At 46.2% G+C, this 16,756-nt stretch overlaps 2 protein-coding genes across 3 annotated transcripts in view; one reads left to right on the top strand and one right to left on the bottom strand.

Moving 5' to 3' along the window:
* Positions 1-6,497, bottom strand: C10H11orf58 (chromosome 10 C11orf58 homolog). Its single transcript, XM_075187598.1, has 5 exons — positions 6,393-6,497; positions 2,751-2,834; positions 1,887-1,947; positions 1,062-1,171; positions 1-628 (listed from the first exon to the last, which is right to left on the bottom strand). Exons 1-5 carry the CDS (start codon positions 6,450-6,452, stop codon positions 338-340), a joined length of 606 nt encoding a protein of 201 aa, XP_075043699.1. The 5' UTR covers positions 6,453-6,497; the 3' UTR covers positions 1-337.
* Positions 6,498-6,567: 70 nt separating this feature from the next.
* Positions 6,568-16,756, top strand: part of SOX6 (SRY-box transcription factor 6) — a 307,461-nt gene continuing 297,272 nt past the window's right edge. Inside the window, exons 1-2 of one of the 2 annotated variants that reach the window (XM_075187593.1) lie at positions 6,568-6,658; positions 12,605-12,680. The gene's annotated coding sequence lies outside the window, so the exon portion shown is untranslated. Of the gene's footprint in view, positions 6,659-12,604; positions 12,681-16,756 lie in introns of those variants that run through there. The other variant, XM_075187597.1, reaches the window with a different exon arrangement.

Raw genomic sequence — 16,756 nt, forward strand, 5'->3', positions numbered from 1 at the left:
TTGAAGTATAAAAGACGTTGGATCTTTATTCCATCCTCAACTAATAGTGGGTTAACCCCTTCCCTGACAGACCCCTGGTTTCCACCCTGTGTTGCCCTCCGACACTTAAGCCTTCAGCTAGAACATAATGTTCCCATCCCTGGCGATTCCCAGAATTTATCAGTCTACAAAATGTCCACAGTGGCTGGAAACAGTGCCCATCCTCAACAGGTCATGATTTCAGCATTTCCCTGTGTGAACACATTTAGGGTTCTTCACCTGTGTAGAACTAAGGAAATTCTAAAAACATGGCATGCTGGTGGTACTTCAGCGGCAATTTCCCGGAACGCAGATTGTGTTATGAGCTGGTGGACTTGACAAACTGCATTTTGTAGTTGCTCTTGGCAGGTTTCTTCTCCGGTTCGCTAGTCTTATCGGTGGTCTTATTGGCAACCTTTTCGGCGGTCTTATCGGCAGCCTTTTCGGCGGTCTTATCAGCAGTCTTTTCAGCGGCCTTATCACGGACACTCCGCTCCGGGCTGGACTCTGTGTCGCTGTAAGAGCTGTCACTAGAGCACGAATCCGACGTACTCTCCGCTCTGTGGACACTTTCAGGAAGGGGCACCGGCTTGTCCTCAGAACTATCAGACTGACACAAACACATCACTCATTACAGACACAAATATATACAAATTATTCTATGCAGCCAAGAATAAAATGTTTAGACAATCTATGGGGTAATTAAATGGTGAAAACACTGGCAAAGGCAGGGAAGGGGCGCATACGGGGCACAGACCGAGCTGTAGGGTATTGTAATGTGTACTAAATAACACACAGAGCATGGATGATCTGTTCACTGCTAGACGTAAAGAATACTGAACTTCGTGCATCCTGTTATAACTATATAATAAACGAGTGATGCGGATATATACGCTGTCACCAATATCTGTTCTTCTGTATATCAGGAGTAACGCATGCTTAGTGCACATTCTTATAAAAGTGACCTATATCCCTATAATCTACAGTATCGCCATATATCCTGTCACCAAGCTCAGACTTCTTACATAACGGCTGGTCATTACCTCGCTGAATCCCAGCCCACAATGTCGCCGGTTCCTCCCGGACATCGAACTGTCCATACTCTGCTGGTACTGATGCTCCAACTCATCGTTCATTTTCCGATCCTCGTCACCTAGGGGAGAAACAGCCCTGCGTTATACCCCACCGAGTGTTCAATTACCCCCTGCTGTTACTGCCCCACACTACTGTGATTCACCTATTATCCCCCTGTCCCACACTACTGTGATTCACCTATTACCCCCCTGCCCCACACTACTGTGATTCACATATTACACCCTGCTGTTACTGCCCCACACTACTGTGATTCACCTATTACCCCCCTGCCCCACACTACTGTGATTCACATATTACACCCTGCTGTTACTGCCCCACACTACTGTGATTCACATATTACCCCCCTGCTGTTACTGCCCCACACTACTGTGATTCACCTATTACCCCCCCTGCCCCACACTACTGTGATTCACCTATTACCCCCCCTGCCCCACACTACTGTGATTCACCTATTACCCCCCCTGCCCCACACTACTGTGATTCACCTATTACCCCCCCTGCCCCACACTACTGTGATTCACCTATTACCCCCCCTGCCCCACACTACTGTGATTCACCTATTACCCCCCTGCCCCACACTACTGTGATTGACCTATTACCCCCCCTGCAACGTGTAACACTGTTTACTGTACACGCCATCCCCATAATGCATGTGATATAATTTCACATATGCCAGGACACAATGGAATATAACATAAGCCGGCAGTATAAGGAGACATAACTTCCTGTCGTCACAGGAAATCTGGGGTACAGAGAATAGATCCCCCCCTCACCTGAACGGAAGTGAGACGTGGACTTGTGGTCTCCGATGATGAGACGCCCGGTGTGTTCTTTCTGGAAGTAAGAAATCAGCTGAATATCGCAGTAACCTGGGACAAAGCGCCCCCCATGGGCAGGAGTCCTTCCCAACGTTGCCATCATGTGTAACCGTATTCATGTATTTGTATCATATCAGATTGTCCTCTGCTATGGAATCTATGGTGTACTATAAATGAACACTGCTATGTGTTATAACATTACCTAGATAGAGTGGACTGTTGACATTCACCGAGTTTGTTTCAAGTCAAATCTTGCGCTAGCTTTAAATTAGTGCTGTGGGACGTCAGTGTGTGACTGACAATCTTTCAGGTTAAATACTATTCTCCGATTTAACACCAATTGATCCTGTTCCCTCGTCCTACTCTGTATCGAACATGTTTGTCTCTGGGCATCCGCTGCACACTTCCATATTATGTGATGATGCCCTGCCCCTAGATTAGAGAGAAAACAGCGGCTGCTACCTGACCTCCCCCCACGGCACATTGTGGGACTAGGGGAGAATGAGAAGGGCGATCAGCAGAGGACAGAGCAGCCGCCATTTCTGCCCTATAAAGGGTATACTGAGTCTCAGATCCGCTCCACATACGTAACGTACCATCCAGAAACACTTACGGTGCCCGTACACAGACTGATCTGCAGACCGCACTAACTGTACCCTGGTGCCGTGTGGGAAGATTACACTGTACCTATGTCACTGCCTACACTACACTGAGCATTATGTGATTATATAGCCGTGTGCCCAGCGCCGGGCATGATGCACAGAACAACGGACGACATGCTGTGATAAGAGACATGTAGAACGGGACAGGATCACCCACCTTGCCGGCCCCCATGAGTCTGAGGAATTTCTGCGTCCGCTGCTGATCACCCAGATCTGCCTGCTCCCAGCTGCCTCCTCCAGCCTGCAACACAGACCTCTGATTACCTCCATGTATGTACAGCACACACATGACCAGACACGACATCACAGAACACGTGTGACCGGATAACACAGGACTGACAGGAGACATCTCATTACCTCCATGTATGTACAGCACACGACATCACAGAACACATGGACGGATAATACAGAGATTTATGTCCAGGGTGCAGATACATAATGAACAAGTATTATTACTACTGTAGTTATAGTGTGAGGATCCCAGCTCCAAACATCACAAGACCGTGAGAACAAGGGTGTTACACACTAATATTATTACAGCAAGATGACAGCAGTATTAGGACCATGCTCATTGTAACATACAACAGAGTACATAGTATTACTACTACACTGTAGCATAAAACATGAGGGGAAGTAGATTACTTTTAAAATTGCTCAGTGTAATATAAAGCATGTAACACTACATGTATAATATTACTAATATGGTCACTATGGTGCTAGTCAGTGTGGTAATAGAATGCACCATTATCATCAGTACTACGGTCAGTGAGGTAGTAACAGTGGTATCAGTACTACGGTCAGTGAGGCAGTAACAGTGGTATCAGTACTACGGTCAGTGAGGCAGTAACAGTGGTATCAGTACTACGGGCAGTGAGGTAGTAACAGTGGTATCAGTACTACGGTCAGTGAGGTAGTATCAGTACTACGGTCAGTGAGGTGTGAGGTAGTAACAGTAGTATCAGTACTACGGTCAGTGAGGCAGTAACAGTAGTATCAGTACTACGGTCAGTGAGGTAGTAACAGTAGTATCAGTACTACGGTCAGTGAGGTAGTAACAGTGGTATCAGTACTACGGTCAGTGAGGTAGTAACAGTGGTATCAGTACTACGGTCAGTGAGGCAGTAACAGTGGTATCAGTACTACGGTCAGTGAGGCAGTAACAGTGGTATCAGTACTACGGTCAGTGAGGCAGTAACAGTGGTATCAGTACTACGGTCAGTGAGGCAGTAACAGTGGTATCAGTACTACGGTCAGTGAGGTAGTAACAGTAGTATCAGTACTACGGTCACTGAGGCAGTAACAGTGGTATCAGTACTACGGTCACTGAGGCAGTAACAGTAGTATCAGTACTACGGTCAGTGAGGCAGTAACAGTGGTATCAGTACTACGGTCAGTGAGGTAGTAACAGTAGTATCAGTACTACGGTCAGTGAGGTAGTAACAGTAGTATCAGTACTACGGTCACTGAGGCAGTAACAGTGGTATCAGTACTACGGTCACTGAGGCAGTAACAGTGGTATCAGTACTACGGTCAATGAGGCAGTAACAGTGGTATCAGTACTACGGTCACTGAGGCAGTAACAGTGGTATCAGTACTACGGGCAGTGAGGTAGTAACAGTAGTATCAGTACTACGGTCAGTGAGGTAGTAACAGTAGTATCAGTACTACGGTCAGTGAGGTAGTAACAGTGGTATCAGTACTACGGTCAGTGAGGTAGTATCAGTACTACGGTCAGTGAGGTGTGAGGTAGTAACAGTAGTATCAGTACTACGGTCAGTGAGGCAGTAACAGTAGTATCAGTACTACAGTCAGTGAGGTAGTAACAGTAGTATCAGTACTACGGTCAGTGAGGTAGTAACAGTGGTATCAGTACTACGGTCAGTGAGGTAGTAACAGTGGTATCAGTACTACGGTCAGTGAGGCAGTAACAGTGGTATCAGTACTACGGTCAGTGAGGCAGTAACAGTGGTATCAGTACTACGGTCAGTGAGGCAGTAACAGTGGTATCAGTACTACGGTCAGTGAGGCAGTAACAGTGGTATCAGTACTACGGTCAGTGAGGTAGTAACAGTAGTATCAGTACTACGGTCACTGAGGCAGTAACAGTGGTATCAGTACTACGGTCACTGAGGCAGTAACAGTAGTATCAGTACTACGGTCAGTGAGGCAGTAACAGTGGTATCAGTACTACGGTCAGTGAGGTAGTAACAGTAGTATCAGTACTACGGTCAGTGAGGTAGTAACAGTAGTATCAGTACTACGGTCAGTGAGGCAGTAACAGTGGTATCAGTACTACGGTCACTGAGGCAGTAACAGTGGTATCAGTACTACGGTCACTGAGGCAGTAACAGTGGTATCAGTACTACGGTCACTGAGGCAGTAACAGTGGTATCAGTACTACGGTCACTGAGGCAGTAACAGTGGTATCAGTACTACGGGCAGTGAGGTAGTAACAGTAGTATCAGTACTACGGTCAGTGAGGTAGTAACAGTAGTATCAGTACTACGGTCAGTGAGGCAGTAACAGTGGTATCAGTACTACGGTCACTGAGGCAGTAACAGTGGTATCAGTACTACGGTCACTGAGGCAGTAACAGTGGTATCAGTACTACGGGCAGTGAGGTAGTAACAGTAGTATCAGTACTACGGTCACTGAGGCAGTAACAGTAGTATCAGTACTACGGTCACTGAGGCAGTAACAGTGGTATCAGTACTACGGTCAGTAAAGTAGTATCAGTACTACGGTCAGTGAGGTGTGAGGTAGTAACAGTAGTATCAGTACTACGGTCAGTGAGGCAGTAACAGTAGTATCAGTACTACGGTCAGTGAGGTAGTAACAGTGGTATCAGTACTACGGTCAGTGAGGTAGTATCAGTACTACGGTCAGTAAAGTAGTATCAGTACTACGGTCAGTGAGGCAGTAACAGTAGTATCAGTACTACGGTCAGTGAGGCAGTAACAGTGGTATCAGTACTACGGTCACTGAGGCAGTAACAGTGGTATCAGTACTACGGTCACTGAGGCAGTAACAGTGGTATCAGTACTACGGTCACTGAGGCAGTAACAGTGGTATCAGTACTACGGTCACTGAGGCAGTAACAGTGGTATCAGTACTACGGTCACTGAGGCAGTAACAGTGGTATCAGTACTACGGGCAGTGAGGTAGTAACAGTAGTATCAGTACTACGGTCAGTGAGGTAGTAACAGTAGTATCAGTACTACGGTCAGTGAGGCAGTAACAGTGGTATCAGTACTACGGTCACTGAGGCAGTAACAGTGGTATCAGTACTACGGTCACTGAGGCAGTAACAGTGGTATCAGTACTACGGGCAGTGAGGTAGTAACAGTAGTATCAGTACTACGGTCACTGAGGCAGTAACAGTAGTATCAGTACTACGGTCACTGAGGCAGTAACAGTGGTATCAGTACTACGGTCAGTAAAGTAGTATCAGTACTACGGTCAGTGAGGTGTGAGGTAGTAACAGTAGTATCAGTACTACGGTCAGTGAGGCAGTAACAGTAGTATCAGTACTACGGTCAGTGAGGTAGTAACAGTGGTATCAGTACTACGGTCAGTGAGGTAGTATCAGTACTACGGTCAGTAAAGTAGTATCAGTACTACGGTCAGTGAGGCAGTAACAGTAGTATCAGTACTACGGTCAGTGAGGTAGTATCAGTACTACGGTCAGTAAAGTAGTATCAGTACTACGGTCAGTGAGGTGTGAGGTAGTAACAGTAGTATCAGTACTACGGTGAGGTGTGAGGCAGTAATAATCCCCGGGTACACTGCCGGCTCTCACCTCTCCATCCTGGCTCTGGGCCCCTCTCTTGTGGCCCCTGCTCTCGTTGTGACGGCTCATTCTGCTCCCGGGAAACCACCGGAAACACGCGCAGGGGATGCCGGGAGACTGAGTTCTAGAGCGGCGCGAGACTGTCACGTGTTTCCGGTCACTTCTAGGATACTACATCTCCCGTCATCCTTCACGGCATCGTGACGTCTGTGCATCACCCCAGAGCTCAGTGTCTGTTCTGTGTATAGAGCTGGTGGTTTCTTACAGTCCTAGAGGTGTGTACCCCCTATATACAGTCCTAGAGGTGTGTACCCCCTATATACAGCCCTAGAGGTGTGTACTCCCTATATACAGTCCTAGAGGTGTGTACCCCCTATATACAGTCCTAGAGGTGTGTACCCCCTATATACAGTCCTAGAGGTGTGTACTCCCTATATACAGTCCTAGAGGTGTGTACCCCCTATATACAGCCCTAGAGGTGTGTACCCCCTATAGACAGCCCTAGAGGTGTGTACCCCCTATATACAGTCCTAGAGGTGTGTACTCCCTATATACAGCCCTAGAGGTGTGTACTCCCTGTATACAGCCCTAGAGGTGTGTACCCCCTGTATACAGTCCTAGAGGTGTGTACCCCCTGTATACAGTCCTAGAGGTGTGTACCCCCTATATACAGCCCTAGAGGTGTGTACTCCCTGTATACAGCCCTAGAGGTGTGTACCCCCTGTATACAGTCCTAGAGGTGTGTACCCCCTATATACAGCCCTAGAGGTGTGTACCCCCTATATACAGTCCTAGAGGTGTGTACCCCCTATATACAGTCCTAGAGGTGTGTACCCCCTATATACAGTCCTAGAGGTGTGTACTCCCTATATACAGTCCTAGAGGTGTGTACCCCCTATATACAGTCCTAGAGGTGTGTACCCCCTGTATACAGTCCTAGAGGTGTGTACCCCCTATATACAGTCCTAGAGGTGTGTACTCCCTATATACAGTCCTAGAGGTGTGTACCCCCTATATACAGTCCTAGAGGTGTGTACCCCCTATATACAGTCCTAGAGGTGTGTACCCCCTATATACAGTCCTAGAGGTGTGTACTCCCTATATACAGTCCTAGAGGTGTGTACCCCCTGTATACAGTCCTAGAGGTGTGTACCCCCTGTATACAGTCCTAGAGGTGTGTACCCCCTATATACAGCCCTAGAGGTGTGTACTCCCTGTATACAGCCCTAGAGGTGTGTACCCCCTGTATACAGTCCTAGAGGTGTGTACTCCCTATATACAGTCCTAGAGGTGTGTACCCCCTATATACAGTCCTAGAGGTGTGTACTCCCTGTATACAGTCCTAGAGGTGTGTACCCCCTATATACATTCCTAGAGGTGTGTACCCCCTATATACAGTCCTAGAGGTGTGTACCCCCTATATACAGCACTAGAGGTGTGTACCCCCTGTATACAGTCCTAGAGGTGTGTACCCCCTATATACAGTCCTAGAGGTGTGTACTCCCTATATACAGTCCTAGAGGTGTGTACCCCCTATATACATTCCTAGAGGTGTGTACCCCCTATATACAGTCCTAGAGGTGTGTACCCCCTGTATACAGTCCTAGAGGTGTGTACCCCCTGTATACATTCCTAGAGGTGTGTACCCCCTATATACATTCCTAGAGGTGTGTACCCCCTATATACAGCCCTAGAGGTGTGTACCCCCTATATACAGTCCTAGAGGTGTGTACCCCCTATATACAGTCCTAGAGGTGTGTACCCCCTGTATACAGTCCTAGAGGTGTGTACCCCCTGTATACATTCCTAGAGGTGTGTACCCCCTATATACAGCCCTAGAGGTGTGTACCCCCTATATACAGCCCTAGAGGTGTGTACCCCCTGTATACAGTCCTAGAGGTGTGTACCCCCTATATACAGCCCTAGAGGTGTGTACCCCCTATATACAGTCCTAGAGGTGTGTACCCCCTATATACAGTCCTAGAGGTGTGTACCCCCTGTATACAGTCCTAGAGGTGTGTACCCCCTATATACATTCCTAGAGGTGTGTACCCCCTATATACAGCCCTAGAGGTGTGTACCCCCTATATACAGCCCTAGAGGTGTGTACCCCCTGTATACAGTCCTAGAGGTGTGTACCCCCTATATACAGTCCTAGAGGTGTGTACCCCCTATATACAGTCCTAGAGGTGTGTACCCCCTGTATACAGTCCTAGAGGTGTGTACCCCCTGTATACATTCCTAGAGGTGTGTACCCCCTATATACAGCCCTAGAGGTGTGTACCCCCTATATACAGCCCTAGAGGTGTGTACCCCCTGTATACAGTCCTAGAGGTGTGTACCCCCTATATACAGCCCTAGAGGTGTGTACCCCCTATATACAGTCCTAGAGGTGTGTACCCCCTATATACAGCCCTAGAGGTGTGTACCCCCTATATACAGTCCTAGAGGTGTGTACCCCCTATATACAGCCCTAGAGGTGTGTACCCCCTGTATACAGTCCTAGAGGTGTGTACCCCCTATATACAGTCCTAGAGGTGTGTACCCCCTATATACAGCCCTAGAGGTGTGTACCCCCTATATACAGCCCTAGAGGTGTGTACCCCCTATATACAGTCCTAGAGGTGTGTACCCCCTGTATACAGTCCTAGAGGTGTGTACTCCCTATATACAGTCCTAGAGGTGTGTACCCCCTATATACAGCCCTAGAGGTGTGTACTCCCTATATACAGTCCTAGAGGTGTGTACCCCCTATATACAGTCCTAGAGGTGTGTACTCCCTATATACAGTCCTAGAGGTGTGTACCCCCTATATACAGTCCTAGAGGTGTGTACTCCCTATATACAGTCCTAGAGGTGTGTACCCCCTATATACAGTCCTAGAGGTGTGTACTCCCTATATACAGTCCTAGAGGTGTGTACCCCCTGTATACAGCCCTAGAGGTGTGTACTCCCTATATACAGTCCTAGAGGTGTGTACCCCCTATATACAGTCCTAGAGGTGTGTACCCCCTATATACAGTCCTAGAGGTGTGTACCCCCTGTATACAGTGCTAGAGGTGTGTACCCCCTGTATACAGTGCTAGAGATGTGTACCCCCTATATACAGTCCTAGAGGTGTGTACCCCCTGTATACAGCCCTAGAGGTGTGTACTCCCTGTATACAGTCCTAGAGGTGTGTACTCCCTGTATACAGTCCTAGAGGTGTGTACTCCCTATATACAGCCCTAGAGGTGTGTACTCCCTATATACAGTCCTAGAGGTGTGTACCCCCTATATACAGCCCTAGAGGTGTGTACCCCCTATATACAGTCCTAGAGGTGTGTACCCCCTATATACAGTCCTAGAGGTGTGTACCCCCTATATACAGCCCTAGAGGTGTGTACCCCCTATATACAGTCCTAGAGGTGTGTACCCCCTATATACAGCACTAGAGGTGTGTACCCCCTATATACAGCCCTAGAGGTGTGTACCCCCTATATACAGTCCTAGAGGTGTGTACTCCCTATATACAGTCCTAGAGGTGTGTACCCCCTATATACAGCCCTAGAGGTGTGTACCCCCTGTAAACAGTCCTAGAGGTGTGTACCCCCTATATACAGCCCTAGAGGTGTGTACTCCCTGTATACAGTGCTAGAGGTGTGTACCCCCTGTATACAGTCCTAGAGGTGTGTACTCCCTGTATACAGTCCTAGAGGTGTGTACCCCTATATACAGTCCTAGAGGTGTGTACCCCCTGTATACAGCCCTAGAGGTGTGTACCCCCTATATACAGCCCTAGAGGTGTGTACCCCCTGTATACAGTCCTAGAGGTGTGTACTCCCTGTATACAGTCCTAGAGGTGTGTACCCCTATATACAGTCCTAGAGGTGTGTACCCCTATATACAGTCCTAGAGGTGTGTACCCCCTATATACAGTCCTAGAGGTGTGTACCCCCTGTATACAGTCCTGGAGGTGTGTACCCCTATATACAGTCCTAGAGGTGTGTACCCCCTATATACAGCCCTAGAGGTGTGTACCCCTATATACAGTCCTAGAGGTGTGTACCCCCTGTATACAGTCCTAGAGGTGTGTACCCCCTGTATACAGCGCTAGAGGTGTGTACCCCCTATATACAGTCCTAGAGGTGTATACCCCCTATATACAGCCCTAGAGGTGTGTACCCCTATATACAGTCCTAGAGGTGTGTACCCCCTGTATACAGTCCTAGAGGTGTGTACCCCCTGTATACAGTGCTAGAGGTGTGTACCCCCTATATACAGTCCTAGAGGTGTGTACCCCCTATATACAGTCCTAGAGGTGTGTACCCCCTGTATACAGCCCTAGAGGTGTGTACCCCCTATACACAGCCCTAGAGGTGTGAACCCCCTTTATACAGTCCTAGAGGTGTGTACCCCCTATATACAGCCCTAGAGGTGTGTACTCCCTGTATACAGTCCTAGAGGTGTGTACCCCCTATATACAGTCCTAGAGGTGTGTACCCCCTATATACAGTCCTAGAGGTGTGTACCCCCATATACAGTCCTAGAGGTGTGTACCCCCTATATACATTCCTAGAGGTGTGTACCCCCTATATACAGCCCTAGAGGTGTGTACTCCCTGTATACAGTGCTAGAGGTGTGTACTCCCTGTATACAGTCCTAGAGGTGTGTACTCCCTATATACAGCCCTAGAGGTGTGTACCCCCTATATACATTCCTAGAGATGTGTACCTCCTATATACAGCCCTAGAGGTGTGTACTCCCTGTATACAGTCCTAGAGGTGTGTACCCCCTATATACAGCCCTAGAGGTGTGTACCCCCTATATACATTCCTAGAGGTGTGTACCCCCTATATACAGCCCTAGAGGTGTGTACCCCCTATATACATTCCTAGAGGTGTGTACCCCCTATATACAGCCCTAGAGGTGTGTACTCCCTGTATACAGTCCTAGAGGTGTGTACCCCCTATATACAGCCCTAGAGGTGTGTACTCCCTGTATACAGTGCTAGAGTTGTGTACCCCCTATATACAGCCCTAGAGGTGTGTACCCCCTATATACAGTCCTAGAGGTGTCTACCCCCTATATACAGCCCTAGAGGTGTGTACCCCCTATATACAGCCCTAGAGGTGTGTACTCCCTATATACAGTCCTAGAGGTGTGTACTCCCTATATACAGCCCTAGAGGTGTGTACTCCCTGTATACAGTGCTAGAGGTGTGTACCCCCTATATACAGTCCTAGAGGTGTGTACCCCCTATATACAGCCCTAGAGGTGTGTACCCCCTATATACAGTCCTAGAGGTGTGTACCCCCTATATACAGTCCTAGAGGTGTTTACCCCCTATATACAGCCCTAGAGGTGTGTACTCCCTGTATACAGCCCTAGAGGTGTGTACCCCCTATATACAGCCCTAGAGATGTGTATTCCCTGTATACAGTGCTAGAGGTGTGTACCCCCTATATACAGTCCTAGAGGTGTGTACCCCCTATATACAGCCCTAGAGGTGTGTACTCCCTGTATACAGTGCTAGAGGTGTGTACCCCCTATATACAGTCCTAGAGGTGTGTACCCCCTATATACAGTCCTAGAGGTGTGTACTCCCTATATACAGCCCTAGAGGTGTGTACCCCCTATATACAGCCCTAGAGGTGTGTACCCCCTATATACAGCCCTAGAAGTGGGTACCCCCTATATACAGCCCTAGAGGTGTGTACCCCCTATATACAGTCCTAGAGGTGTGTACTCCCTGTATACAGTCCTAGAGGTGTGTACCCCCTATATACAGCCCTAGAGGTGTGTACTCCCTGTATACAGCGCTAGAGGTGTGTACCCCCTGTATACAGTCCTAGAGGTGTGTACTCCCTATATACAGCCCTAGAGGTGTGTACTCCCTGTATACAGTCCTAGAGGTGTGTACCCCCTATATAGAGCCCTAGAGGTGTGTACCCCCTATATACAGCCCTAGAGGTGTACCCCCTATATACAGTCTTAGAGGCGTGTACCGTCTATATCCCTATACAGTCCTAGAGGTGTGTACCCCCTATAATCCTGTACAGTCCTAGAGGTGTGTACCCCCTATAATCCTGTACAGTCCTAGAGGTGTGTACCCCCTATATCCCTGTGCACTCCTAGAGGTGTGTACCCCTATGTATTTCTCTATAGTTGTATTTCTCTATAGTTGTATAATTCCTATAGTTACATTCCTAAAGGCATTTACTCTGTATATCTGTTTCCAGTCCTAGAGATGTCTGTGTCTAGTCCCAGAGGTGTGTGATAATGTATGTGCACAGTTAGAGCAGCCAGTGACGGGAGGTAAGCTCTTTATTATACATATTGTCAGATGCTATAACACTTACTGCATATAATAAGGATATTAGCAGTCACCTCTGTGAGTAGTATACACAGTACTGAACTCCACACAAGTGACTCCCAATACCCAAAAGATTAAATCGCCTGTTTACTGATACTGACACACGTCATGATATGTCCACCGGGGGGCAGCGGAGTCCTCTCAGCTTCATGCTCTCCTGATTCGGGGGTGTTTATCCTCAGTTACGGTCTTGGTGATGAATTGTCAGTTCCCCCTGGGGAAGTCTTTACTGGTCACTAGTCAGGGGCCGTACATACCTGGTGCCTCAGTGATGATATATAATAATACTGACTGCATGCTGTTTGTATGTTCTCTGTTTTTGTGGGGCGTTTGTATGTTCTCTGTGTTTGCGTTTGTATGATCTCCTTGTTTGTGTTTCCGTTTCTATGTTCTCCGTGTTTGTGTGGTGTTTGTATGTTATTCGTGTTTGTGTGGGTTTTCTGGGGTTGTCCTACGGTTCTAAAACATACTGCTGGTTACATCTGCACTGGTGTATGTGTGCGTTTTGAGTGTTGGGTGTGAGATTGGACCAATATGAAGAAATAATGCGTAATATGTAAACAATATATATGTGTGTGTGTATATATATATATATATATATATATATATATATATATATATATATATATATGAAAGATAATCATGTACATATATTCTGTATATAAAAGGGTCATTTACTAACTGCAGAATTTGCAGATGCACAACGCGTTTCTCTCTCCGTGTATATGCTCCTGTTTCCCCCCCCCCCCCCCACGCGCACAGGTGCACAACACGCTGCAAGAAGACAGGTACAGCGTCTTTTTTTCTCTAAGAATGGGAATACCTGCACAAAGGCATCTTTAAGAAAACTCTTATCATGAATTGTCAAAATTACTTTTTAGTTCCAACAAGAAGAGTTTTGGGGATGACCTTTGAACTCCTGCTCCCAAAGCCCTGTGTTCTCACAGGACTGCAGCTGAATCTGTCTCTTCCATGGAAATGTCACTCTTAAGATATTTTGGAGTGAAATAAATTAGTGAAGACCTGTAATGTAACGTATTTACAACAAATCTACAGTGTTGAATGATTGGGCGAAACAGAGACCACAAAATTGGTAAGAATGTAACAAAGTAAAACGGAGGCGTGAAAGGTTTATTCATCCTGTGCCGGACGCATACAGCACCTTTGTGGAGAGGTTATCGCCCATTGGGGATACATTCATACCTCCTAATGATCATCCCTCAACAAACACAAAGGGGAGGACATCATTTTATGAAAGAGAATGTTTATTCAGTCATAAAATAAACTGAACGTCACATTATGAAACCCAGAAAGTTATTTATTTGTTTTCTTTCAAAACCATAAAAGTTGATAAGACTTTGAATAGTGATTCCTGTGTGTTTTGTATAGAACTTGTCTAGTGTCATTTTTTCCTGCTAACTCGGGTTGTCGTAACTTTCGCCTGTACAGTTTGTCCTCGTGCACATTAGATAAAACAATTATTTTTTACCTCCGGTGCAACTGGAAAACAGATAATCTGGAAAGATAAACAGTATTATACATTTATAAATCAGTACATTTTAGATATTATGAGAAATAAAATTCACTTTTGCCCTCCACTTAATGACCGTTTTATGTATTGTGTAGAATTAAGTTGAAACTTGATCATAAACTGAGTACCAAAATATAGGACGTCCGAATCCTCCTTCTAGTGCCTATTTATCTATCATATTGTCTATACGCTCACTCAGTCCGGGACCTGTTATCTTGGTACTGCTCAGCAAACTTTAAATGACAAGTCGTACAAGCCTGTTATTATATTTTACTTGTCGCCATTTTCCTATAGAAACATAACGTGTTTTTGGAAACGTTGTATAATTTTGTTTTCCACATATCGTCTTTGTTTATCCCACCCGACTAAGACATTTTTTGGCCCTATTGCGGAGTACACTGTTTATTCGCTTTCAATAGCTCCATGTACATTGAACTCTTTAAAAGACCTGAGAAATGTGTATGTGCCAAAGCCGAGAATACTGCAATGAATTCACCTCTCCCGGCTGCAGAATAAAGACGGGTTTGTGTCGGGGACATTGCAGCAGTAGCTGTTAAACCATACAGAATATTTACTTCAATAAATCATTAGAGGAAACTAAGGCACAATTATACCCATAGAGAAAAAAGTATTCAAAACACTGATTTATGTGGTTGGGCGTCTCGCACTTTTTCTCCAGCGTATTCTGAATTTTCTGCGTGTTTGTCATCTTTGGCTGTGGGAATGTGTCTGTAAAGTAATGATCCCTGCTTATTTAACATTCCTCATTAGAGGGTTTTGTTATTCTTCTTGGATGCAGAGCTGAGATTTGCATAGGGTGCTATGTTTTAAGGTTTATCTAATGGCACAAACTGGCTCTCTGGAAACTTTGTTCCACTTGGGGAACATTCCACGGAGCATTATTTGTGGCTTTCAGAGTCAGCAGCTTGTGTGTATTGTGCTGGAGGAAGGGTGCAGCCAAGCCGCACGCAGGAGATCCAACTGTCCGTTGATGGAATTCTACCATCCTTCTAGAATGGCTCTAATTCTCTATTCCGGCTCTGAAATTCTTTTGGTTTTTCAAACCGTGTTGCTGTAAACATCTCCTGCAGGACTGTAGAGGGAGCCATGTTCTAGGGATTGTCTCACTCTATCTACAATACTCTGTGTGTTTGGTGTTGTCTATCTGTCAAGGCAAATGCTGTTCTTCATGTATCATTAAAAATATCCTGTTTGTTTACTTGACAATTATTTTCTTAGACTCACAAAGACACCTCGACCTTGTGAGTCTACAACCTGGATGTCAGTCGTACTCAGCGAAGCATGGCGGCCAGCATTACCGACTCGTCCCTTAATTACTGACACTGGGTAACGCGGTAACGCACATATGGTTTCTAGTCTCATGAAAGGAATCGCTCTGAAAACGCTTTATGCCACTTTGTGCGATTAATCGCGTTGGATTTATCTCCACCTCTCAGGGCCAAATTTGGATTTCTTGGTCTGAATCGCATTTGAAAAAATATTGCCTAAGTGACCACTTCATCGCTTATTTCATTATAGACGGTGGACGCAATGAATCGTTTAGAGTCCAGGAGATAAGATTAAATTGCAGCGTTGTGACACAAAAGGGAACATGTATGTGTCACACAATAAGCGATGAATATCCCGGATTAATGTATACCTGGTAATGGTTAAAGGCATTTTCACCTCTGGACAACATAATTGTCTTATAGCGTTTAATAGGCAAGTTGTTTCTTTTTCTAGCTGACATCAGTGCTTTCTAGCCAGGTCTTTCCATCATCAAGCAGACTGGATAAGTTCTGCTACCTTTGGGTACAACATATCATCTCTACGTTCCGTACATTATGTGCAATAAAATCCAGAGAGCGTCTCTTTATTTTGTCCAAGGAAATGATTAAGTAATAAATCTGACATAGAGGGAAATTCAGTTGACAGCGTTACTCGTGAGAATATCGCGGCCTGTTCACTATTACCGTTAGTGCAGTAATTTAACACAGATTTCTGCTAGTGGCTCTCACAGCTGCACGCAAAAATCAGTATTGAAATTAGCGTACTAACAGTAATAATGCACATCTGTTACCGTTGTAACGGAATAGTGCGCAGGCCGCGTTATTCCCACGAGTAACGCTGTCACTTGAATTTCCCCCAGAGTATTTATCTGGTTATTTATTGTTGCCGTACACCCAGTAGATAAATGTGTGCCCAGAATCGGGTGAATACTGACGCACGAGACTGATGCACGGTGCCCTCACACCGATGCCCGCACTTGCTTTGCCCCAATAGAATCAAAGCACCTTCCAGGGTAAGGCAGCCATCCTGGGCATACGTTCAGCTAATATCCTATGGTATACTTCACACCAGTCACTGCTCCATTGTAGTTTACAGATACACATTACTCACTCATTTACACACACACAGAGTCACACACACATAGACACTCACGTGCACACACTCACTCGCTCGAACACTACATTTTTTGCCGGAAGC

This window comes from Mixophyes fleayi, chromosome 10, assembly GCF_038048845.1.
Source record: "Mixophyes fleayi isolate aMixFle1 chromosome 10, aMixFle1.hap1, whole genome shotgun sequence".
Classification (NCBI taxonomy): Eukaryota; Metazoa; Chordata; class Amphibia; order Anura; family Limnodynastidae; genus Mixophyes; species Mixophyes fleayi.

What these genes read in the sequence shown, in the direction of transcription:
- C10H11orf58 (XM_075187598.1), bottom strand. Translation starts at nt 6,452, where the DNA reads ATGAGCCGTCACAACGAGAGCAGGGGCCACAAGAGAGGGGCCCAGAGC. An exon ending in CCCAGAGCCAGGATGGAGAG is followed by an intron (nt 2,835 to 6,392) that starts GTGAGAGCCGGC and finishes TCTGTGTTGCAG; the next exon opens with GCTGGAGGAGGCAGCTGGGA. An exon ending in GTGGGCTGGGATTCAGCGAG is followed by an intron (nt 629 to 1,061) that starts GTAATGACCAGC and finishes TGTTTGTGTCAG; the next exon opens with TCTGATAGTTCTGAGGACAA.